Source organism: Anabrus simplex, chromosome 1 (assembly GCF_040414725.1).
Source record: "Anabrus simplex isolate iqAnaSimp1 chromosome 1, ASM4041472v1, whole genome shotgun sequence".
In the NCBI taxonomy this organism is placed as follows: Eukaryota; Metazoa; Arthropoda; class Insecta; order Orthoptera; family Tettigoniidae; genus Anabrus; species Anabrus simplex.
Window position 1 is genome coordinate 1,368,356,615 of NC_090265.1, and position 25,121 is coordinate 1,368,381,735.

The 25,121-nt window shown below is 37.8% G+C and overlaps 1 protein-coding gene across 1 annotated transcript in view; it reads left to right on the forward strand.

Annotated features, from left to right (window-relative positions):
* The first annotated feature begins 647 nt into the window (after nt 1-647).
* The window catches only part of LOC136859145 (proclotting enzyme), a 136,191-nt gene continuing 111,717 nt past the window's right edge, over nt 648-25,121 (forward strand). The window contains exons 1-2 of the mRNA XM_068225773.1: nt 648-924; nt 23,049-23,571. Of these exons, the coding sequence (XP_068081874.1) occupies nt 648-924; nt 23,049-23,571 (800 nt within the window). The remainder of the gene's footprint in view (nt 925-23,048; nt 23,572-25,121) is intronic.

A 25,121-nucleotide genomic window follows, 5' to 3' on the forward strand; every position in this document is an offset into this window, starting at 1 on the left:
TGAAGAGCCTTGGCCTACCAAGTGACCGCTGCTCAGCCCATAGGCCTACATATCACGGGGCGTCGTGTGGTCAGCACGACGAATCATCTCACCGTCAGATAGCTCATCAATTCTAATCACGTAGGCTGAGCGGACATCGAACTAGCCCTCAAACCCAGGTAAAGATCCCTGACCTGGCCGGGAATTGAACCCGGGCCCTCCGAGTAAGATGCAGGCACGCTACCCCTACACAACCGGACCAGCGTAAATTTATTATACGTTACAAAATGCATATGCTTTGTAATTAGGACTGTATACAAGTGTATGCGACTTTGCGTTTGTATCACCAACAACTGTTCAAATAAAGTTCTGTCCATTAATAGAAATTGAAATTGCTCAAGTACTTCTCCAAATTAACTTCAGTATTCTATTTTACCTTTACTGGCCTGAGATACATTTGGTTCAAATGTTAATGAGGAAATAGTTGGAGACATGTTCAGTACGACCAAACTCTTAGCTCATCTACGTCCCACCACTAGTTCGTAAGCCTTGGAACGATATTAGTTTTGATTTCTTATGGTTAAGTTGTGTTTAATTAATATTAAACATAAACAAATTTGTACACATCGCCAATACTCATGGAAAGGGCAAGTTGAAATGCAGAAGTCATGTACGGTTTGAAAGAGGACCTCAACAGCAGTCTAGAGATTCCTCTGAAACCACTTATGAGAGGATCAAGGGATGTCGGGAACGAAGGAATCCTCCGTGGCAGCGGCTATGGAGGTCAGCAACGGCGCAACTACATCTACCGCAGCGACGCCATGCAAGCAAATAATGAAATCACTTCTACGCTAACGTCGCAATCCATGGAAAATGACTTTTTTGCCATCACCGGCCATAGGAAGAGACAGCTCAAGCATATCTACCACGACACCTGCCATGCAAGTAGGTAATGAAATGCGCAATATACGGACATCAGCTTTGTACGATCAACGACCGCGACCTACGTTTGGAGGAGATCACTGGCGCGCATGATCAACCATTTAGTGATATCAATAGGTTTTTCTGTGATAACTTACGACAACTGCCACTTGTAAACGCGACGCCTTTTATACCGAACACCGCGCAATTATATCGGTGGTTACATACTGTGGCGATCATTAAACAGCTCTGCACTGCATCATCTTATGAGACAAAGTGACGGTACGCCCTCTGCTATACTCACTAAAATTTGTAACATTCAGCGTTCCGAAGCGTACGAAATTAAGCTCACCGAGTTATCCTTCAGGACCCAGCAATGTTACGACACAAACTTGCCCGGTGGTGTACGTTTGTGCCATAAAAACTACACTGTCGACTCATGCAACAGCGATGGGGCCACACAGCGTTGCCGAACGCTCTAGGTATAGCTACAGGAATCACAACGTTACAGCTCGGCCGAAGCTTTGCAGAATGAGTGTCGTTTAGTTGTGTAGAGTTTCTTTCAAGTGGGTTACAATTACATCATTACAACTAACATTGACTTTGACGATGGCACCATGAGCGGCACAATCGGTATACTAAAGCACGTGGAGGTGTTGAGAGGATGAGCACTTTGAGGAGTTAGAGGCTCAGAACCAACCTTCAATACCTGTAGCCACTATCAATAAGTGACTTTGCACTGAATTCCCACAAAAGACGAATGGCCAGCGTTGTAGATTCAAAGTGAAGCCACATGTGATCTACAAACGCGACGTGCTTGACTTCAAGTACAAGCAGTGCAAACATAGCACTCGGTGTGAATATCAAATGCTGTCGAATTCTAATCAGATCTACATGTGCATTAACAATACACTAGTCTCAGTAAGGCACGTTCAACAGAGTCGTTGTCGCAATGACAAAGTGCAAATAAACTAACTAGTGAATGCGGTATTGGGTCGGATCACATCTTTCGATGGCGTGTACATCAATCAATGATCGAAGCGATTTAAAATTCCATCATAGATATGGTCCGGTATCATCTATATTCAGAAAAATACGTGATAAAAACCAACGGCTGGCCCAACACTAAGTACCGACACTAGCTGCACAAGAAAACAAGTTCCCGATTGGCCCTTCAGTGTGCTTTCCTCCACCTTAAAGTACACAACTTGGTCACGCACGTTTTAGACATTTCTACATTTTATCTTCAGCAGATCTGATTACTTTGCAGTCGTCGTGAGCGGATATAGGTGTGTGGCTCTCAGTTCAAATCGTATCGTAACGCAGCTAAGCACAGACGACTCGCAGCTGTATCATATACGGTATCATCATCTCCCAATCGCTGCACTGGTGGATTCGCGTAATACCGAAACATCAGTAGTTTAAAATATTGTCTCTAAATTAGCAGCGTCACATTCTAGACGGGACTGTGGATGAACGAGTCTATGTTAGGGCTACCATGAATGTTGTCTCTAAATTCATACTTAGCCGCTTGTTCATTCATCCTTGCACTGTGTTAGTAGACATTAAACTCTTATCTGTTACGATCGTTGATAGAGTGATCGAAAAACGTCATAAAGGTCACACCCGACTACGATCAGGGTCTCGCCTCACCTATCATGACCACCGGTGACTTCAGTGTTAATATATTGCAAGGTCTCTCATTAATAAACTTCTTGCTCAGCGAGTTCACTCTACCTTGTATAAAATTCTCCTTCGGCAAAGCTAAGCAGTGCTTGTATTGATTTAATGTTCGCCAGAAATCTCTGTGCAATGTTAATGCTAATTTTATCCTATTTTTATTATCACAGAGATAAAATTATAGTGAATTAACACTTTTCCTTCTCAATACTGTTGTTGTTATTTGATTCATCAGTCTATATACTTGTTTGATGCATCTCTTCATACCACCCTATCCTGTGCTAAACTTTTAATTTCTACGTAACTACTACATCTTACATCTGCTCTAATCTTGTCATATTCATACCTTGGTCTACCACTAACGTTATTACCGCCTACACTTCCATGAATAAAACTACTTCAACAAGTTCTGGGTGTCTTCAGATGTGCCGTATCACTCTGGCTGTCCTTCTCTTCAAATTTATCCAAATTGATTTCCTCTCACCAAATCGTTTCAGAATCTCTTCATTCGTGATTCGGTCTACTCATCTCACCTTCAGCACACTTCTGTAACACCCCATTTCAGATGCTTCTATTCTCTATCTTTATGAGCTACTCATCGTCCATATTTCACTTTCATACAATGCCACACTCGAGACGAACCTCAAAACATCTTTCTAATTCCTATACCGATGTTGAAAGTGACCAAATTTATTTTCTTAAGAAAGCCCTTTCTTGCTTGTGCTTGTCTGCATTTTATGTCCTCCTTACTTCTACCATCGTTAGTTATTTTACTACCCAAGTAACAATATTCATCTACTTCCTTTAAGACCAGATATTTCTAATATAATATTTAATATTTCCTCCAACACCTGACTTTCTTCGACTGCACTCCATTACTTCTGTTTTGGACTTATTGATTTTCATCTTGTACTCCTTCCTCAGGACTCTGTCCATACGATTCAGCAACTTCTTGAGATCTTCTTCAGACTGAGATAAAATAACAATATGATCGGCGAATCTCAGTATTTTGATTTCCTCTCCTTTGGTTGTGATTTCCTTTCCAAATACCTCTTTGATTTCGTTTACCACCTGTGTTATATAAACATTGCAAAGTAGGGGTGGGGGATAAACTTCAGCCTTGTCTCACTTCTTTCTGGATTGCTGTTGCGAATCTACTAACTTCAGAATGCAAACACACAATTATGTAACACGATCCGCGTAGCCAACTCGCTCAGTAATAATGTGATTAATATCCTGGTTGTAGTAGGACTGCATCTTAAATGTCATATCATCACAGTAGGTAACTACGTCTACAACGAAGTTACAAGAAGCCAGTTACGCACATGATGAGATTAACAGTGTGGAAAATGGAAAACCATGGACAACCATTTTCATGGCTGCCAACAGTAAGGTTCTAACCCACTATTTCTGAATGCAAGTTGATAACTGATAGCTACGTGACCCAAACCATGCAGCCACTTGGTCGGTAATACCTTTCTAGATGTACCAATGATATGAACGTGGTCTTGTCCTTTTTAATTCGATACTCCAATATCAGACGTAAAGTTAGGATTGCTTCACGTGTTCCTGCATTTCTTCTGAAGCCATCTGACCTTTTCCAAACCCATCTCCAACTTTTCTTTCCATTCTTCTTTAAATCATACGTGTTAACATTTTGCAAGCAGGATATTATAAACTAATGTTTGCAGTAGTTTTCAAAATTATCAGCACCTGCTTTCTTGAGAATATATGTAACAACATTCTGCCTAGGATATGATGACACTTCTCCCGGATCATACAGTACATCTTACATACTAAATCAAATTACCTCGTCATGGGGTATGTCATCAATTCCAGGAGCTTTGTTGCTGTTCAAATCTCTCAAAACTATGCAGAATTCTGACTTTAAAATAGTATATCCTATTTTATCAGCTCAACAGCCTCTTCTCTTTCCAGAACCGTATAATCTATTTCTGTCCCTTCATACAATTGTTGAATATCTTCTTGCCATCTTTCAGCCTTGTCTTTTTCCCCAGAAGAGGTTTTATATCTGAGCTGTTAATAATCATACATCTAGTTTTCCTTCCTCCGATGACCTTGATGTTAGGTCTATTTAAATAACAACAACAACAACAATAATAATAACAACAATAATAATCATCATCATGATCATCATTACCTTTCTTCAAACGTTTCCTTGTTTTTCTATAAATGCATAATCTACCTTTCCTACAACCATCAATCGTATAACCAACTTGTATTCACATTATAGCTGTACGAACAAAACTCTTACTGACTGTACTGTATATGTCGCCGATTCGTAAGTAGTATGTATTACATTACTCTTAGGTAAATTTCGATTAATTCTTGATGTCACAAGATATTCGTCAAACAAAATGTACGTATTTATTAAATTATATCAAAGCATTTTTCTTGTAGGTCACATAGGTTATGTGAAGCTTTAATGCAGTTTTAAGCAGCATCTTCCGATACCTACCGCAGGGTTTCTACTCTTAACAAATATAATAGCTGATATTACGAGTGATCTCTTAAAGATAGGTATGTTTGTCTCCAGAAATATTTGTAGAATGTTTTATGCTCTTCAGTTATTATACGTGTATTTTGTGGATATCTCGAATAGTTTGGACATCCTAAGCCGAAGAACTAGTCGTTTGCTGTCTCCTTCTTCGGTTTGTTTAGCAGAAATAAAGTTGTAGTGGGGTACGCTGTCTGCAATGATATTTATATCACCATAATTTGTTATATTATCCGTTTCAGGTCAACTCAAGATCGTATCAGTAGTTTCGAGTTTTCATGTTTGTTTGGTTGTTTGTTGGTTTGTTTGTCGGTTTTTTTTCCATTATCACTGGTAAATGGCTGGATAGATCAAACTTCACATTTATAGAATACTCATCCAGGAGCAGATTTCGATATGCATAAGAGAACTGGGAAGTGTGAAGCGAAAAAAAAAATGTAATTTCCGATGTTTTAGTAACATATCTCAGAAAGTAAAAAAGGTATTTTCTTGAATGTTCTTTTTGATATATTCAGAATATATTCATCATTATTTAGATAGAATATGAAGCTTCTATGTTTAATATTCTTGTCAGAAAGATCATTATAAAAGTAATATTTTTTAAAATATTGGTAAAACTTCCCACAATTGATGTACTCCTGTTCCAGAGAAATTCATCACCGTCCATGACAATCAAAACTTCAGATTTTAACAAGGATTTATGTACGATGCCGATATCTGCTGATGTACCGATGAATGAAGTCAATCAACACTTCAGCTTTCTCTTTTGGAAGAAGTGCACTAATCAGCAGATTCCGAATGCAACAACACTGGGCAGGAAATTCGTGACTACCTGTTACGAAGATGTTTTAAGTACAATACGATCCTGCATCGCTGATAACAAGATCTGGGTTTCTATTGCTGAAACCACCGATGCTGAAGGGAGATACACGGCAAACTTTGTTGTTGGTGTTCTAAGGGGAGACCGAGGAGGAGATAAATTTCTCATTTCCTGTGAAGCACTGGACAGAACTAACCACTCAACAATTCCTGTAACCTTCGATAATGCAATGAATCCGTTGTGGCCTGAAGGAGTGGAAAGAGAAAATGTTTTTCTTTTGGCCACTGATGCAGCTCTCTACATGGTGAAAGCTGCCAAAGGTCTACCCTAAAATGATACATGTAACATGCATTGCACATGTACTAAATAGAGTTGCGGAAACTATTCGTGGACATTTTCCTGATGTAGATAAGTTAATTTTAGTAGTGAAAAGAAACCTTAATCAAAGCTCCACTAGGAGTGCAGAAATTCAAGGAAATGCTTCCTTCTGTGCTGTTGCCTCCCTAACCCATCGTCGCACGTTGGACGTGGCTTTACGCCACATACTGTACCAATTACAATGCTATCGAAGATGTTATTGAAGCATCAAATGAAGGCGAAGCTTCCTCCATCAAAACTGCCAAGACGCTGCTTTCAAGTACCACACTGACCGGAGAACTCGCTTATATCAAGGAAAATTTCACCATAATATCAACAACAAGTATACAATTAGAAGAAACTGGTGTTTAACTCTTTGATGCCCTTCAACTGGTGAAAAATGTTGAAAGTGAGTTATAGGCTGTACGTGGTGAAGTTGGTGAACGTGTAAATGTAAAACTACAGTGTTTACTAGGTCGGAATGAAGGGTACTCTACTCTCTCCAAGATCAATCAATCAATCAATCAATCAATCAATCAATCAATCAATCAATCAATCAATCAATCAATCAATCAATCAATCAATCAATCAATCAATCAATCAATCAATCAATCAATCAATCAATCAATCAATCAATCAGTCAATCAATCAATCAATCAATCAATCAATCAATCAATCAATCAATCAATCAATCAATCAATCAATCAATCAATCAATCAATACTGATCTGCATTTAGGGCAGTCGCCCAGGTGGCAGATTCCCTATCTGTTGCTTTCCTAGCGTTTTCCTAAATGATTTCAAAGAAATTGGAAATTTATTGAACATCTCCCTTGGTAAGTTATTCCAATCCCTAACTCCCCTTCCTATAAATGAATATTTGCCCCAGTTTGTCCTCTTGAATTCCAACTTTATCTTCATATTGTGATCTTTCCTACTTTTATAAACGCCATTCAAACTTATTCGTCTACTAATGTCATTCCACGCCATCTCTCCGCTGACAGCTCGGAACATACCACTTAGTCGAGCAGCTCTTCTTCTTTCTCTCAATTCTTCCCAACTCAAACATTGCAACATTTTTGTAACGCTACTCTTTTGTCGGAAATCACCCAGAACAAATCGAGCTGCTTTTCTTTGGATTTTTTCCAGTTCTCGAATCAGGTAATCCTGGTGAGGGTCCCATACACTGGAACCATACTCTAGTTGGGGTCTTACCAGAGACTTATCTGCCCTCTCCTTTACATCCTTACTACAACCCCTAAACATCCTCATAACCATGTGCAGAGATCGGTACCCTTTATTTACAATCCCATTTATGTGATTACCCCAGTGAAGATCTTTCCTTATATTAACACCTAGATACTTACAATGATCCCCACAAGGAACTTTCACCCCATCAACGCAGTAATTAAAACTGAGAGGACTTTTCCTATTTGTGAAACTCACAACATACCATTGCCTGCTGTCCATCTCACAACATTTTCGAGGTCACGTTGCAGTTGCTCACAATCTTGTAACTTATTTATCACTCTATAGAGAATAACATCATCCACAAAAAGCCTTACCTCAGATTCCACTCCTTTACTCATGTCATTTATATATATAAGAAAACCTAAAGGTCCGATAATACTGCCTTGAGGAATTCCCCTCTTAATCATTACAGGGTCAGATAAAGCTTCACCTACTCTAATTTTCTGAGATCTATTTTCTAGAAATATAGCAACCCATTCAGTCACTCTTTTGTCTAGTCCAATTGCACTCATTTTTGCCAGTAGTCTCCCATGATCCACCCTATCAAATGCTTTAGACAGGTCAATCGCGGTACAGTCCATTTGACCTCCAGAATCCAAGATATCTGCTATATCTTGCTGGAATCCTACAAGTTGAGCTTCAGTGGAATAACCTTTCCTAAAACCGAATTGCCTACTATCGAACCAGTTATTAATTTCACAAACATGTCTAATATAATCAGAAAGAATGCCTTCCCAAAGCTTACATAAAATGCATGTCAAACTTACTGGCCTGTAATTTTCAGCTTTATGTCTATCACCCTTTCCTTTATACACAGGGGCTACTATAGCAACTCTCCATTCATCTGGTATAGCTCCTTCGACCAAACAATAATCATATAAGTACTTCAGATATGGTACTATATTCCAACCCATCGTCTTTAGTATATCCCCAGAAATCTGATCAATTCCAGCCGCTTTTCTAGTTTTCTACTTTTGTATCTTATTGTAAATGTCATTGTTATCATATGTAAATTTTATTACTTCTTTGGCCTTAGTCTCTTCCTCTATCTCGACATTATCCTTGTAACCAACAATCTTTACATACTGCTGACTGAATACTTCTGCCTTTTGAAGATCCTTACATACACACTCCCCTTGTTCATTAATTATTCCTGGAATGTCCTTCTTTGAACCTGTTTCTGCCTTAAAATACCTATATATACCCTTCCATTTTTCACTAAAATTTTTATGACTGCCAATTATGCTTGCCATCATGTTATCCTTACCTGCCTTCTTTGCTAGATTCAATTTTCTAGTAAGTTCCTTCAATTTCTCCTTACTTCCACAGCCATTTCTAACTCTATTTCTTTCCAGTCTGCACCTCCTTCTTAGTCTCTTTATTTCTCTATTATAATAAGGTGGGTCTTTACCATTCCTTACCACCCTTAAAGGTACAAACCTGTTTTCGCATTCCTCAACAATTTCTTTAAACCCATCCCAGAGTCTGTTTACATTTTTATTTACCGTTTTCCACCGATCATAGTTACTTTTTAGGAACTGCCTCATACCTGCTTTATCAGCCATATGGTACTGCCTAACAGTCCTACTTTTAAGACCTTCCTTTCTATCGCATGATAGCTTCATGATCACTAATACCATCTATTACTTCAGTTCCCCTATAGAGCTCATCTGATTTTATCAGCACCACATCCAGTATATTTTTCCCTCTGGTTGGTTCCATCACTTTCTGAATCAGCTGTCCTTCCCATATTAACTTATTTGCCATTTGTTGGTCATGCTTCCTGTCGTTCGCATTTCCTTCCCAATTTACATCTGGCAAATTCAGATCTCCCGCTACAATCACATTTCTTTCCATGTCGTTTCCCACATAGCTGACTATCCTATCAAATAATTCCGAATCCGCATCAGTGGTACCCTTTCCCGATCTGTACACTCCAGATATATCAAGTTGCCTATTATCTTTAGAAATGAGCCTTACACCTAGAATTTCATGTGTCTCATCTTTAACTTTTTCGTAGCTTACAAATTCTTCTTTCACCAGAATGAAAACTCCCCCTCCCACCTTTCCTATCCTATCTCTACGATACACACTCCAGTGCCGTGAGAAAATTTCTGCATCCATTATATCATTTCTCAGCCATGATTCAACTCCTATTACAATATCTGGTAAATATATATCTATTAAATTACTTAATTCTATTCCTTTCTTTACAATACTTCTACAGTTCAACACTAACAATTTTATGTCATCCCTACTTGATTTCCAGTTCCCTGTTCCCTTATCACCGCTCCCTAGGCCATCCCGTTTCCCTGAATGTACCTCCCTATTACCCTTCCAAGCAAATTTCCTAACTTATACGTACCACTGCGGTTTAAATGAAGGCCATCCGAGCGCAGATCCCCATCTCCTACCCACCCATTAGGATCTAGAAATTTCACTCCCAGTTTCCCACATACCCACTCCATAGTATCATTTAAATCCCCAATCACCCTCCAGTCAGTATCCCTCCTACACAGTATTCCACTAATAACAATCTCCCCTTTCTTAAACTTCACCCGTGCTGCATTTACCAGATCCCACACATCTCCAACTATGTTGGTACTTATATCAGCTTGCCTTACGTTGTTGGTACCAACGTGAAACACTACCACCTTCTCCTTCCCCTCCTCCCTCTCTTCTACTTTCATCAACATCTGCCTCAACCTAATTCCTGGATAACACTCTACCCTGGTACCCTTTCCTCCACACACTTTCCCCACGTGTCTAACGATGGAATCTCCCATGACCAGAGCCTCAACCCTACCCACCTCGTTTGATCCCCTCCCCTCCTGATCAGCCCTATCTTTCCTGATAACTGCAGAAGCTATTTCCTCCTCCCTTTTCTCCTTCCCATGACCCTGTTCCACCTGTCTTTTCCTATCATCTACTCTACATTTTCCTTTCCTACCTTTTCCCTTTCTCCTACTCCCACACATCTCAGCAACAGTTCCCTGTCCCTCATCTTCCCTCTGTTGTTCTACCTGTAGTGAGTCGTACCGATTTTGCACAGACACCTGTCCTGAATTCTCATCCTGAATAGAGCACTTAGCCTGCAATCTCCTTCCCCTTAGAACATTAGACCACCTGTCTTCTACAACTCCTTCCTTTCCTTCCCCTCCCTCTTGTACACCTACTGGAACCTGTACATTGTTTGAGGGAGTCCTATCTTCCTTCCTGTCTTCTGTGAGAATCCTAATTATCTCCCTCAAACTTTCCAACTCCTCCCTCAAACCCCTCAATGCCTCACCACACCCACAATAAGTACACTCGCACTCCTTAGCCATTCTTTACGGGGGAGAATTTTAAAATTAAAAAATAAAGTAACTTATTTGCAAAAAAATTAATGAACGGAGGGATATATTGTCTGGGATATTACACAACAATAAGGTAATTAATATACGACTACACTACAATACTACTTAGTCGTGCTCTATTTTTTTTATCCTGCAACCCCTAACAGGATAAAAACTGCTGTTAATTACTGAATATCGAAAGTAATACACAAGAACTACACAATTCCAAACTGCAATTAAGCCTATCCTAATTTCAACAATATTTTAGTAAGAGTTTCTACGGATACCTCTACTACACCAGTACTACACAAATATTTTACAATAATAAAATAAGCACACTAAATTATAATAGGATATTACTCGTATACTACTGTACAGTACACTACAGTAATTTTTAAACTACTTTCAGACGTATCCTAATTACGATACCGGTACCGTACCGTATGTCACGACTAAGCACAACAGAAATGAAATTTGCAAGAACTACTGTACTCAAAGATTACCAACGAAGCTAAATGCTTAGACAAATTATTATTAGTATTAGGGTCTAATAGATACACACGAAAGATAACACACGAATATAGCAGGCAAGATACGGCACTATCTAAATGTACTGTATCTTTACTACAATGTATCTACACTACACTACACTGCGTTTGGTTAAATGCTTAAGTATCAAAAGTATTGCCGTACACGAAGAAAAACACGAATATAACTGGCATTCTGAGTGGCAAGTCGGCAACATTACATGAAGGTGAGCCTCAATTCAGCTCTAATGATTTGACTTATTTCAAATATGCCTCAGTAACACCCTGCGATGTTGAGCGGTCTTTTTCCCGTTACAAATCAATGTTGCGTGAAAATATAAGATCGTTCCTATTTGAAAACGTTAAAATGTATGTCATTTGCTATTTTAATTATTTCTGATCGCCCACTGAAATGAGATATTTATTTCATTCTGTGCGGATTCGAGAGTTACCTCTGGATTGAGTCATTAAATAAATTCATAATATAATAATAAAAATTATTATTATTATTATTATTACTATTGTTATTATTATTATTATTATTATTATTATTATTATTATTATTATTATTATTATTATTATTATTATTATTATTATTATTATTATTATTGAATATGCCATATTTTAAAAGTGTATTTTCAATATAATTTCAGTTTAAAAGAAGGGAAAGATTTTGAAAAATTCGACAATGTGACCAAAATATTTTCAAGTAATACTAATTTTCATATTTTCATACCTTTTAAGTCATAAATGGTTGTATATTTCTAACATTTTTAGGTCATAAACATCTGGGCCCTACTAATGATTATGTCTCGACCAAACTTCATATTTAGAGTCTACTCATTCAGGAGCAGGTTTCGATATTCAAATCGTTTAAAAATCTCTGAAAAGACTGGGAGTTTAAAGGAAGACCAGAATTTTTTTTTTTTCAATTTTCTCTTACACTATTGATTATATCTCGACCAAACTTCACGCTTAGAGTTTACTCATCCAGAAACAGGTACCAATATGCATTCGCTCATAACTCAAAAACAGCCTGTTTTGAGTTATGCATACCAGTGTAAGTATTATCGCATGCACTTTTAACTGGCAGAACGTCATAATCTGAAGTGCAATGATGCGGCCAGAAAGAGCAGCTGTGTCGTTCTTTCCCCTTCTTGCTTTGGTCCTTCAGCGTGCAGCAATACTGTTTCATTTGAGTTGCGACCTTGACACTGTGTGGAATAGTGTTGGCTACTGAATGCATGATTCGAAGCAGAGTATCGATTCATTCAAGTGTCTGAGTGAATCGATTCACAGGAACGGCAAGCTCACGGCACACGATTCAGCTTACTCCCTGCGGACAGTGCTGAGTGGCGCACTCACTGGACATTGACGGGGAGCCGAGCTTCTGCTGCAGCGAGACAGTGAATCATGGCACATCGAAAGAATCGTGAACGAGCGCGGCTCGGTGAGACACAAGATACACACGGCTCCTTATCGGCTCACCGGACACTTGGGGAGAGTCAAGCTTCCGCTGCAGCGAGACATACAGTGAGCCATGGAACACCACACTGAAGGAATCGTATGCTATAATGGACTCTCGAGCTCAGCTCATTTGAAAATAATACCCATTTGCATTCACTGTCCTCTTCTTACAGGGAGGTTTAAATAATACATGGATTTATTTGCAGTGTTAAAAAGGTAGTCAAAACTTAATTCTGAAGTAGCTAGTAAGTAGGTAGGCTATTAGGTTATACTATTTATTAGTTTAATGAATCTTAGTATTATAACTTAGTTGACATTTGACAATTAAACTCGACTCTAGCCTGCCCTATGACTATGAGTCATGAGTCATGACCACTCAAAAGTACCTGTTTTATATTGGTAAGGACGGCTCAGTATTCTCTCAGTTCATATGTCACATCGTTGCACAAGACTTCAATCGTATATGGACAGACGCAATAACTTAACAAACAGTACTGTATGTTGAATCAGAAAACCAGCGGGCTACTGTACATCTCGGGTAGCCTATACAAAATATGACGATTTAAAAAAATCCTCAGCTGATAGAAAAATACATAGAAAAATGACTGAGCGAGTTGGACGTGCGGTTAGTATCGCGTACTTACGCGCTTGTATTCTGGGGATGGTGGGTTCGAATCCCACCGTCGGCAGCCGCTAAGATGGTTTTCCGTTGTTTCCCCATTTTCACACCGTAATTCAGGCCATGGCTGCTACCTTCCTAATCCTAACCTTTCCCACCCTGCATCGCCGGAACCCTTCGATGTATTAGAGTGACTAGCATTTTTTTTTTTTCTAAGAAAGGAGTTCATAGTATGAAGACCAGATGGTAGCTGCGAGCACTGAACGCTGTTGCTGCTGTCTTACCAGCACATACTACACAGATGCAGTGGGAGCGGTGACTAATGTGCCGTGAATCGGATCACTGTATCGATTCAGTAACGTGAACGGAATCAAATGAATCGATTCAGTAAACGCTTATGGTTGTGCAAGAGTGTCGTATTTGGAATTGTGACACTCTTGCTGTGAGGAAGATTATTATATTACGTTAAATAATATCCCATGCATAACGTATTATTTAGGCTTAATGCAGTATGCACTGCAAATCAACCCAGGTTATGTGTGTATTATAAGGAAATTTTACATTCTTGCTCCGAGAAATAGTTATTTTATTTGTGCTATTTCACCTTGTGACATTATTGCTACAAATCAAGGACGTCATTTCAGGTAGAAATAAAGGTACTAAATGCTATTATGTCGTTGCTGATACAAACACTGTCTCTTTTTTAAGGAAAGACGTCCGATTATTTTCAGTTATGTTGCTATTGTTAGAATAATTTTTACCCAGTGCTGAGGTAGGTCAAGTTTATTATTTATTTTATCCACTGAAACACTTCTTTTTTCCGTCACTGAAGACCATTATTTCTTGCGGTAAAGTGCTCGTTCAGCTAGCCCTCGCTGATATGGAATGGATTGAAACAAAGGAGGCAATTGCAAAGGGATTGGATGGGCCAAAGCAGTGTTTAATGGAAAATGAGCCTGTCGTTTCGACGTCCTTACAGCAACCAGGTATACATTGCTCTTAATAAGCATCATCTTTGTAGTTATGGTGCAGTGTTCACAATGTAGCGTTATTAATTAGTAAACCTTTAAAAGTAATTAGTAGTACATTTATTCCTTTCTCTGTTTCGATCAAGGAACTTCGAGATGCCTGATTCCTGCTTCTGAAGCTTCGACGAGGTATTCAGGATCTCGTACCTCTAGTGTCTCTCCTGCCAGTCTTAATCTTCCTGTACTTCGTCATCAAATACATCATCAAGTAGCATATCTTCTGAAGACTGCGATGACGAGCTTAATGACGAAACGTATTTTCCCAGGGATGATGGTGGTCATGATAGTGAGGACAGTTCTGATGCTGCTATTTCTGGTGTGCCTGAAACCCCTAGAAGAACAAGTACTCCAGCTCAAATATCTCCAGTAACAAACACTATGTCCTCTTCCACTGACAATAACAACCGTTGAATAGCCGGCATGCAGGACACATCGACACTATATTAGTGAGCCCTTCAAGGAAAGGTGTGAAACGGAAGAAAAATGTTGCGAATTTGAAGAGGAACCACATGAAGAAATCAAAAATTACTAGACAGGCATACGAAATCCAAACACAAAATAAAAAGGTACGATCCCAGAAGAAGATGAAGGCAGGATGTAAGTAAAACTGCAAGCTTCAATGTTCATTTAAGTTCAGTAATGAGTTTCGACTGCAACTGTTCTCGGCTTACTGGTCATTAGGTGATGTAGATCTCCAGCGGCAATTCATTGCCAGTTCCATGAAGCCTATTGTTTCTAAGTATCGCTATACTCGTGCTGGAGGCGGCAGACCTCCACGGCAACATAATAATGCATTTTAATTTTGCCTGAACGGTGAAAGATTTCGCGTTTTAAAACATTTTTAAGAACACTCTATATTAATGATCGACCAATCAGAACAGTTCTGGAGAAAGGTAATAAATTTGTGGAGACTCTACTTGAGGCAGATAAAAGAAGAAAACATGGGAAACAGAGAACACTGGATCCATGTATACGTGCAGGTTTCGGCAGCATATTGAAGGTACACCTAAAATTGAAAGCCATTACACCCGGCCTAACACTTCAAGGCAAATTACAGATGGAAGCAGGTCACTTGCTTATATTCACAGAGATTGTGTTGCCGTCTGCGAAGCAAAAAGGGAACCTCATACAAACTATGCAGTGTTTCATCATGTGTTCACGCAAGAGTACAATTTTTTTTGTGCCTAAGAAGGAGTTATGTGCAACATGCGATGCCTACAAAAACTCTGATGTTCAAGAAACGGAACATCTAAAAGCGAACTATGATGAACATTTGGATGAAAAAAAAATTGTCCAGAGCAGAAAGGAAATATGGCCTTCAGGCTGTTCTGCAATTAAAAAAGGGTGATGTTTCCGCATTTTATTAACGAAATGATGCAGGAGACGTATTTCATAGAAGACATACGATCACAATTCTACCTACAATCAACGGAAGCAAGCAGGGCACTAGTAAACATCAGGGAAAGGAAGAAAAGTGAAATCGACCTCGACTTCTACGCCTCACCAGCGATGACGGACGATAGATGGACTAGAGAGTGCAACACACAACGCCACGTGATAACACGACTCTCCATACATGGGTTTCACCACAAGATATGCGTAAACCAGAAGTTCCATGAGCCAGACGAAGATTGTAAGTGCATTTTGTGTGGACAGAAGTGTAGTAGATATCACATCATAACATGCACGAAAAGAACCAGGACAATTACAGACTATAGTAAAGACTGAAATGTGAAATTTATTTAATGCTCAAACTTGAGTGTACATTTCTCTATTAATTAATTGTAAGTCAAAACTGACTGTCTTAAAACTTTATTATTTATGAACTCAAGACAAATTCATGTGATTGCTATGTGTGGGATGAGTCAAATGGTAATCGGGGAGTGAATGAATTAGGTTCATGTCTGTTAATGTATTTAAAGCAGAAAGCTAACTCCACTTATAATTGTGGCTGACAACAAAAAATAATTTTGGACCTGTGCTTTTATGCTATTCGTTCTCATGGAATAAAGTCCATAACCCACATATATCTCATAAAAGGTCACACACAGAATGAAGGAGACTGGGCTCATTCCCTAACTGAGAGACAGATAAAACGCCAATTAAGCGGTGGACCTATCTATACCGCTGAAGAGTTCATAGCTGCTATTTGCGCTGCGAAGAAACAGGATGAAGCTTTTCATGTGCATCAGTTATGCCATGATATTTTTCTGATGTGAAACACATTGCTTCTGTGGTCCGTCCTCTTAATTTGACCGCAGTGAAACTGCCCAGCGGTTTTCGAGTTATAACCGTACAGCTGTAAGTACATACATACATACATACATACATACATACATACATACATACATACATACAAACATGCTGATTTTTATATATAGAGAGTGATTTCGATATTTTAATTTCAGTAAAAATGCAATAATCGCCTTCGGACTAACGTGGAGAATATGTACTAATTATAGGAATGTGAATTTTTTTTCCTAACACTCTCTGTGACATATATCACGCTTAGGTCGTCGGACGATCCAAGATTAGTCGGGCTGGAGCCCTCAGGGTAAGAAAAGGACAAGCTGTTCGAACACTACAGGCCCCTGTTATGCTATCAATGGGACCAGGTATTTTATGTCGCATTAAAATGATAGGAGCCTAAAACATAAAGAAGCTTTTGTTACTAATACTGCAGTTAACTACTCTGTAAGGTTTAACGTAAAATCACTCCCTAATTCTTGAACTCTATTAGGATAGTCTGTTCCCGCATTTCATTCAGAATATATATGTTACTTCATATATTATATACATTAATTTAGGCCTATATATGTTACTTTATATATATATAAAGTAACATGTCCTGACTGACTGACTGACTGACTGACTGACTGACTGACTGACTGACTGACTGACTGACTGACTGACTGACTGACTGACTCATCACCGCCGAGCCACATAGGGAGATGAAGGAATTGCCAAATTAGTTGAATTATTTGAGTGAGGATACTTATATATAAAAAACTAAACCTGTTACAGACGTGGAAATTGGTATTTGGAATCTCCTTTAAAAATAAGGAAACATGCATTGTTTCGTTTTCGAAAAATGGATTTAAGGTATGTGTGTTGGGGTGGGGGGTGAAAATAAGTAAGGAAGGAGCTGAATTCTGTTTATATGGATACATATATCTCAAAAATCGAAGATATTACAGACGTAAAAGTTGGTATTTTTAATCTCCTTTAAAAAAGGAAAAGGTAATTTTGCTTTCGGAAAGTCCACTTAAGGGGAGGGGATTGGAAAAGAGTTAAGTTGAATTATTTTTAATAGGATACTTATATCTCAAAAACTGAAGATGTTACAGACGTGAAAATTGGTATTTGGAAACTATTTTAAAAATATACACGTACTTCATTGCGTTCGAAAAATCCCCTTGAAGGGGCTGAAAAGAATTGAAAAAAAGTGGGTGAATTTTTAGATTGATTATCGATATATCTACGGTAAATCCAAAAACTCAAAATGTTAAACACATGAAACTTGGTGTTTGGAAAGTCCTTGAAACATACAGGGACATGTATTCTTTCTGTTATCAGAAAAGGCACTTAACGAGGGTGAAAAGAAGTGAATGAGAGTTTATTTTTTATGTGGATACTTATATCTCAAAAACTGAAAATGTTACAGACGTGATAATTGGTATTTGTAATCTATTTTAAAACTAAAGTCACATGCATATTTTTGTTTTCGGAAAATCCACTTAAATGGGGGCAAGGACGGATAAAGGTGTTGAGTTCTTTTTTTCTGGATACTTATATCTCAAAAACTGAAGATGTTACAAACGTGGAAATAGGTATTTCGAATTTTCTTCAAAAACAAACATGTTTTCTTTTTTCGACTTGAATGAAGACTGTTTCTCACATGTACAGTTGTATGTCGCATGGTCATCTTTATCCCAAAAGGCAATACCACAAATGTGATATACAAAGAGTTTCTGGAGTAAATGAAACTCAATTTTTAAGTTGGTTTATATAGGATACTTTGAAGATTTTAGGTTAATTACGAAATCTACGTGAGCTAAGCCGTGGGTAACTGCTACTGAATGCCAAAACCTGGACAACAGAAAAAACGTCAGTCAAGAGAGTAATAAGAATGATGTCGGCAACTCGCAGGACAGACTTTGTCCCATCACTCTGAATGTATCAAGGCTTTTAAAATTGGTTAATTTCGTGGGAAGATCCCGGTACGGTACTCAACCTAATTGGAGAGTAATCGCAGAGACATTATCTTCTCGGTTGTCATGTTTCCTTTTCGCGTCTGTCAGCGCACACAGTGGTTTGTTTCTCTAACACTACAGATTAAACTTCAAAGGACAGTGATGTTGCTTTGCCATTAATTAAGGGAAACCAATTTTAATTAAATATGCAGCAACGAAATTCAGTGAAGCTATTGGAATAATAGTGCTGGTAAAATAATACTGATATCGATGGTGCAATGGATAGCATGCTGGCTTCTCGTGAAACGTTATAGATACGACTACAGCCGAAGTCGTTGGATTTCTGAAGACATGGGAGTGTTTAGCAAATCACATGGGAAAGTAAAATAACTCTTATGAATTCATACGGCGTTCAGTTGGATAAATTCCTGCACAGCAGTCTAATATGTCTGAAAGGACTGAACAGTGTACACAACTATGGTGGTGCAAAACACCTATTTATTATTTTAAAAAAACGAATCAAACACTTACGTAAACGTGAACACAGAATGTTAACCGTGGTAGATTTAAGTTACAAAGTTTCCTTGAGATGATCTTTCCTATGCTAGTCCGGATGAAAAATCATTTAAATTATAGGCAAGAAATAAATCCTAAGTTAGTATGCGAAAGTGAACTGGTCCACTGCACAGAGTGGATCGATATGTAAAGTAAAGTTTTTTAATCGAATAGAGGTCGAAAATGTAAAGTGAGCACCTTCACTAAAGAAAAATACAGGTCATAGAAAAACCTCTTAAAATTAGTAAAGCAGAATTACGGACATCAAACTTAGTAAGCAATTTAACTTTAAAGTGTAGTAACTATAGAAACGTTTTCCTTGTGCAAAATTGAGGTTGGATGTAAATTATCGTAAATTATTTCGATTTAGATTAAACAAATCGCCTGGTAAACTCCTGTAAAAGGATTTGAAATGATATCTTGAAGTGACATTAGGAATATTAAGATTGGCCTACCACAAGAATATCCAGAGCCCTCATTGGAGCATAAAGCTCCCGGACAACACGTCTGATCTGCATGGCCCCGAGGAAGGAATAAAGCTACCCTGTGACGCGCTTCCCGAAGGTAGGGCGCGCTAGGTTGTGAAACAAGAAACAGCACAGCGGAAAAATTAACCAATGAAAACACGAGTTTACCTTTCCGATTTATTTAATCCAGTCACTTTATATCTCCGCTGGTCGTTTAGTCCTTCAACTCCTAGAAGCTTGCGTCTTCTGCAAGTTAAGCAAGCTCCAGAAGAAATGACACGCGTCCCAAAAGTCCAATTGATTAAAATTTGGATGATATTAAATATTGACGTTACCGAAATTGCGTTTAAGTAAATATTTAAATATCTTAAATAAATGCACCCCCCAGCACACGCCACAATTCGAATTTTCACTAATCACCTATTATTATTACTGCTATTATTATTATTATTCGGTGAATATATTTGAAATCAAATTTAACTTTACCTGCGAATAGAAAGTTATTTCTAAAAGCATAAAATAATGTTCTATATTTTCAACATTTGCACGGAATTGAAAATTATTAAAGAAGAAGCTACGTCATGAACCTATAAAGAAGATTTAATAGGTGTGATAATCTTAATATTTGGGAACTGAAAGTTCATATGTTTGGAAAACCCGCGTCTTTTCGTCTCCTCTTCAAAACACATCACTCCTTTTTTAGTCAAAGGATGAATACAAGTATGAGATACGGAATAGGAACACCTGTATTTCTAACTAAGAGTGGCTAGGCTTGTACTTTATTACTTTATGTATTCTTGTGTATAATATTATTTTCCATACTTTCCAGCGAACTGGTTTATTCACTACGTAACCCAAATGTCAATATTCATGCAATGAATATAATATAAAATATCATCAGATTTATTTAAAAAGTAGTATGCGTAGCATTCTTATAGAATTAAGTTGGCCAGTGGAAGACTGAAAAATGTGAATTAAGATGTGATATTTCATAAATTCCTCAAATTTGACCTCCTCTTTAAGAAGCACGATATGATGACTTTAGGAACCTATGAAATTCGAAATACAGTAGAATCAATATAAATTCAAGAATGTTTCGTAAGAGATGGTAATACAAAAATGTATAGGCACTTTGAGTGAACGTAACACATACAATTGCTAAAATAAAGTAAAGTTTCATGGTAGTTAACAAATATAAAAATCTACCTGTGATGGCAAATATTCGAATTATTGACCGTCACTATTCGGGCACTGCTGATAACGTGAGACAGCGGAATCGAAAGTATACCTAACCATATGAGTTGGTATCTGGAAAAATTATACCTCGGTGACAGATTTAAACTCATTGATAGTTGCTAGTCTTGTGCTTTAAACTTCATGTAAGAGGCATCCCGATAAAGAGGAAACCATCGGGGTAAAATTTAGTGAGTGTGGATGGAACTCCACGCAAACTATTTGCCTCATCCATGTTTACCATGTTTTTACCAAGACAGACTCTTACATCGCGATGGAAGTAGGGAGGTGTTCCATCTTGCTGCAAGTATCATTCTTCATGCAGCACAATTTTGTTGTTGTTAAGAAGGAAGGCAGTATTATTTTTTCAATGTTTTCTCGTTTAATGAAACGTATCGCTTCTCAGTCTGTCGAAACATGATATGTAACACTATAATATCTGGAAAAAGTGAATAGTTATAAGCAGCAGACAACGTCCAGTTAAACCAAATATTGATAAACCGCTCCATACTCTAACCACTTGTTGGTTCACATGTTGATCAATGTCAAATGGGTATTGAGAGTTTCCAAATAGCTACAATTGTGGGGATTAAATAAGTCATTTAATTTAAATGTGGTCTTGATGCCCCAAACAATGTTGCTCGAAAATTGATTGGTCTCTGCACATATTTCTAGGTACAACTAACAAAATTAGACTCTACAGTCAGTATTGTCATCTTTGAGATAGTGTTATAATACAGGAATACAATTTTTCCACTTGACATGCTTCAAAATGCAATGGACGCTCTATTTAAGATGTTATGTGACAGCTTCCCAAACCGATGTTCTAGCAGATCACTCGTATGTTTCAATGTCCCTTCCTTCCGTTGTGTAGCTGGTGCATATCCATGACCTTCCAGAACCGTTATTTGTGAACTTTTCCATCCAATTCAAATTAATATCGGCAACAAGAAAAGGAAGGTCGTGCGGCTGAATTTCGTTGAAAGTCTCTTCCAAATTCTATTTGAAATTCTGCTAAATTTTCAGTCCTCCCGTAGCATTTTAGAGTACATTTCCTTTCCTCAAAACACAGTTTTTCTTTTGCCTCTGTTTTATTAGTTACACCTTAAATAAACTGCAACGTTAACGCGTTTTGAGTTGAAAACTGTGTATACATTCTTGAGTGATCCTATATTTTTATTTTTGTTTTTTATGTTACTTACGTGATATTCACAACTGTTTCTCAGATAATAGTAATTTCTATGTCGTTTTGTGTATATACCGAGAAAAATGTTTGTTTTTGAGCAAACAATTTTGAATAGCTGAGATAGGAAAGCGAACGGGGGAAACACAGAGAGTTGCAAAGTCGTGAAAAACAATGTTTTTGCATGAAACTAAATAACACTGATATCTCTCAGTTACTGTAAAGTAACGGAGACTTTGTGAAATAAGGCTATTTTGTTCATACATTAAACATAGTAGACAATGATGATTATTATTGGTAAGAATATGTAGGAAGAATGGCAGGACGGTATTCAAAATTAACTAAAAGGCATCATAGTATTCAGTATTCATAGTATTCCATCATAACTGGGGAGGATAGATTGCACAGGACTCTAATAGATGAGAAAATCAGAGGATGAACTTGGGGAAGGAACATATTTTCCTTGATTTCAGCACATGAGGTATAAAAGCATTGAAGGTATAGTATCCCTTCCGAATAGATAAAATTTATTCATACAGACATAAACACTTAACGAAGAGAAGAATATCACTCTATAACTAGAGACTAAATGTGAATGGTAAATATTTGATTTGTTCTAGTAATTTCTTATAACAGATCTCGGACTGTCCAAGATAATCATTCGCTCTATCTTGTAACATTTACATGGTCATTAGATCCATGCTTATCAAATCAAGTTCCTTTCTTACCAACTCACTCGCTAATCTTCCAACTATCCTGTGTCTTATTTTACAGCTTACTAATTCACTCAGTGTTATTATATTATGTTATTGTTTTGTTTACTTGTTCTTATACTTACAATTTTATTAGTGCATAATTCTACTTATTTATTCAGTTTTAAGTCACATATTATTTACCATACTACTTGCTGTTTGTAGTTCTGTATTACCGACGACCGTGGACTTCGTACAACTATCCAAATCCAGACTGGACACAGACATATAGACGTGCAGAGCCTACAGTACAGACAGACATCGAATCTGGTCGACACTTTTCGCTGACGTCACTGAGTGAGACACTAGGCGCTATCAACACGGTGGGCCGATATATTGTTAATATGACCCGAGAACGTGACGACTTACCAGCTCCCTCCAGGGAACTACCTGCAGCCATTTACACCATTAGCAAGAATGTATTGGGCCGTAATGTGACTGATGCCATCGCACCTCTGGTGCGTGGCGCTCTTCCTCCTCTAGTAAACTTGGCTGGCGGCAAGGTGACGGTAGAGGAAGGATCAGGCTCAGGGAGGACGTGCTCGACGCCAAACGGAGACCAAGGGATCTGCGACGACCTGAGTAACTGTCCACAGCTCCTGTTAGATCTCTCAGGACTGAGAGAATCCATCTGCTTCAAGAGTCTCTTCGTTCCAGGAGTGTGCTGTCCTGCGCCAAAGAATGATATGTGAGTACCAATTAATAAATTAATAAGAAAGAAAGTGAGGAAACCCCGCTACAAAACCGTGTAACTGTTTTCCTTTCAACGATTTTTTTAGCAAATTAAAACATTAGACTTCCTGACGTGTATAATAACTCGAAAATTGTTGTTAATGAACTGCAAGTTTGGATGTTTCTTAGTAAATTGATAGGCAAATGCCCGGTTTTAGCGATGAAATCACGATAAAAAATAATATAATATTAATAATAATAATAATGAAAATGTTAGCTTAATTTGAATAAATCCAAATATCACATAACATATATATGTTCAATCTTCAGCCCTAAGGCTGGTTGGATCCTCAACAGCTCCGATATCAGCAGTCATAGATGATCTCGGCATTACTGAAGAGGCGTACTAGGGAAATGAGGATATATAGGCCAAGTCACAGCCTTCGTGATATACAGGCCGTACTGTAGTTTTGATTACGTCATGCTTTGGGTGGGACTTCGAGGCGATACGCATCCGCTCCGCTTAAATAACACACTCGTTTAAATCACTTAAAAAACTGTTGACACCTTATAAAATCAAAAACTATTCATAAATATTTGTTATTTGTGACATACAATAGGTATCCTTCCCCGTAACCTTCTATTTCTCGCGCATATCCATTCGTTTCCGTGAGTACAGGCTAACACTTTGAGACATATTCTTGCGATTTCTATCCATTTTCTAGTCAACTGGAACATTCACATCATACACACACATAGAAAAGAAGCAACCAGTTACCAATACAATATATTACAAATGTAAATTATTTCACGATGCATTTCTACCTAAAATGGTAAAATGCATAAATTGGACTTGAATTTTCAAATGCGCCGAATTTAAATAAGCCGCAAGCCTGATTACATGAACATATATCTAATGTTACCCATGTTTTTGACTTAATAAGAAATTTACCACTACAATATATTACAAATGTAAATTATTTCTCTACCACTAATTCAGTACCTACAATAAAGATTACGAGTAAGCTAACCTCCAACAATAACAAACATTTACTGTCACTGTCATGAAATTAAGTTATTGTTTAAAAAGTGTAGATTTATGAACAGCAAATAATGCCTATACTATTATTTTCATATTCAGTTTTCATGGAATAACCCTGCCCTATTGCCTATGATATGAAATTTGATGGGGAAATCTCAACAGTGCTATTTCACAATACATTTCTATCTAAAATGGTAAAATGTATAAATTGGACTTGAATTTTCAAATACTCCGAATTCAAATAAGCCGTAAGCCTGATTACATAAACATATATCTAATGTTACCCATGTTTTTGACACAATAAGAAATTTTAACTCACCATGTGGACAAGGCACTCTTATGTCCCTCAGCATTTAGTCTTCAGGAAATTGGTTGTTACACACAACTATGTGGTGATTAACTATCAAGTTCTCCCTGGTAATAGCCTTCTTCGATAACCTAAGTCTTTCTTCATCAGAAGTAAACACAAATACTGGAGTGTACTCTCCTCGTTTATAATTTGACTTTGCAGCCAGGCACACAGC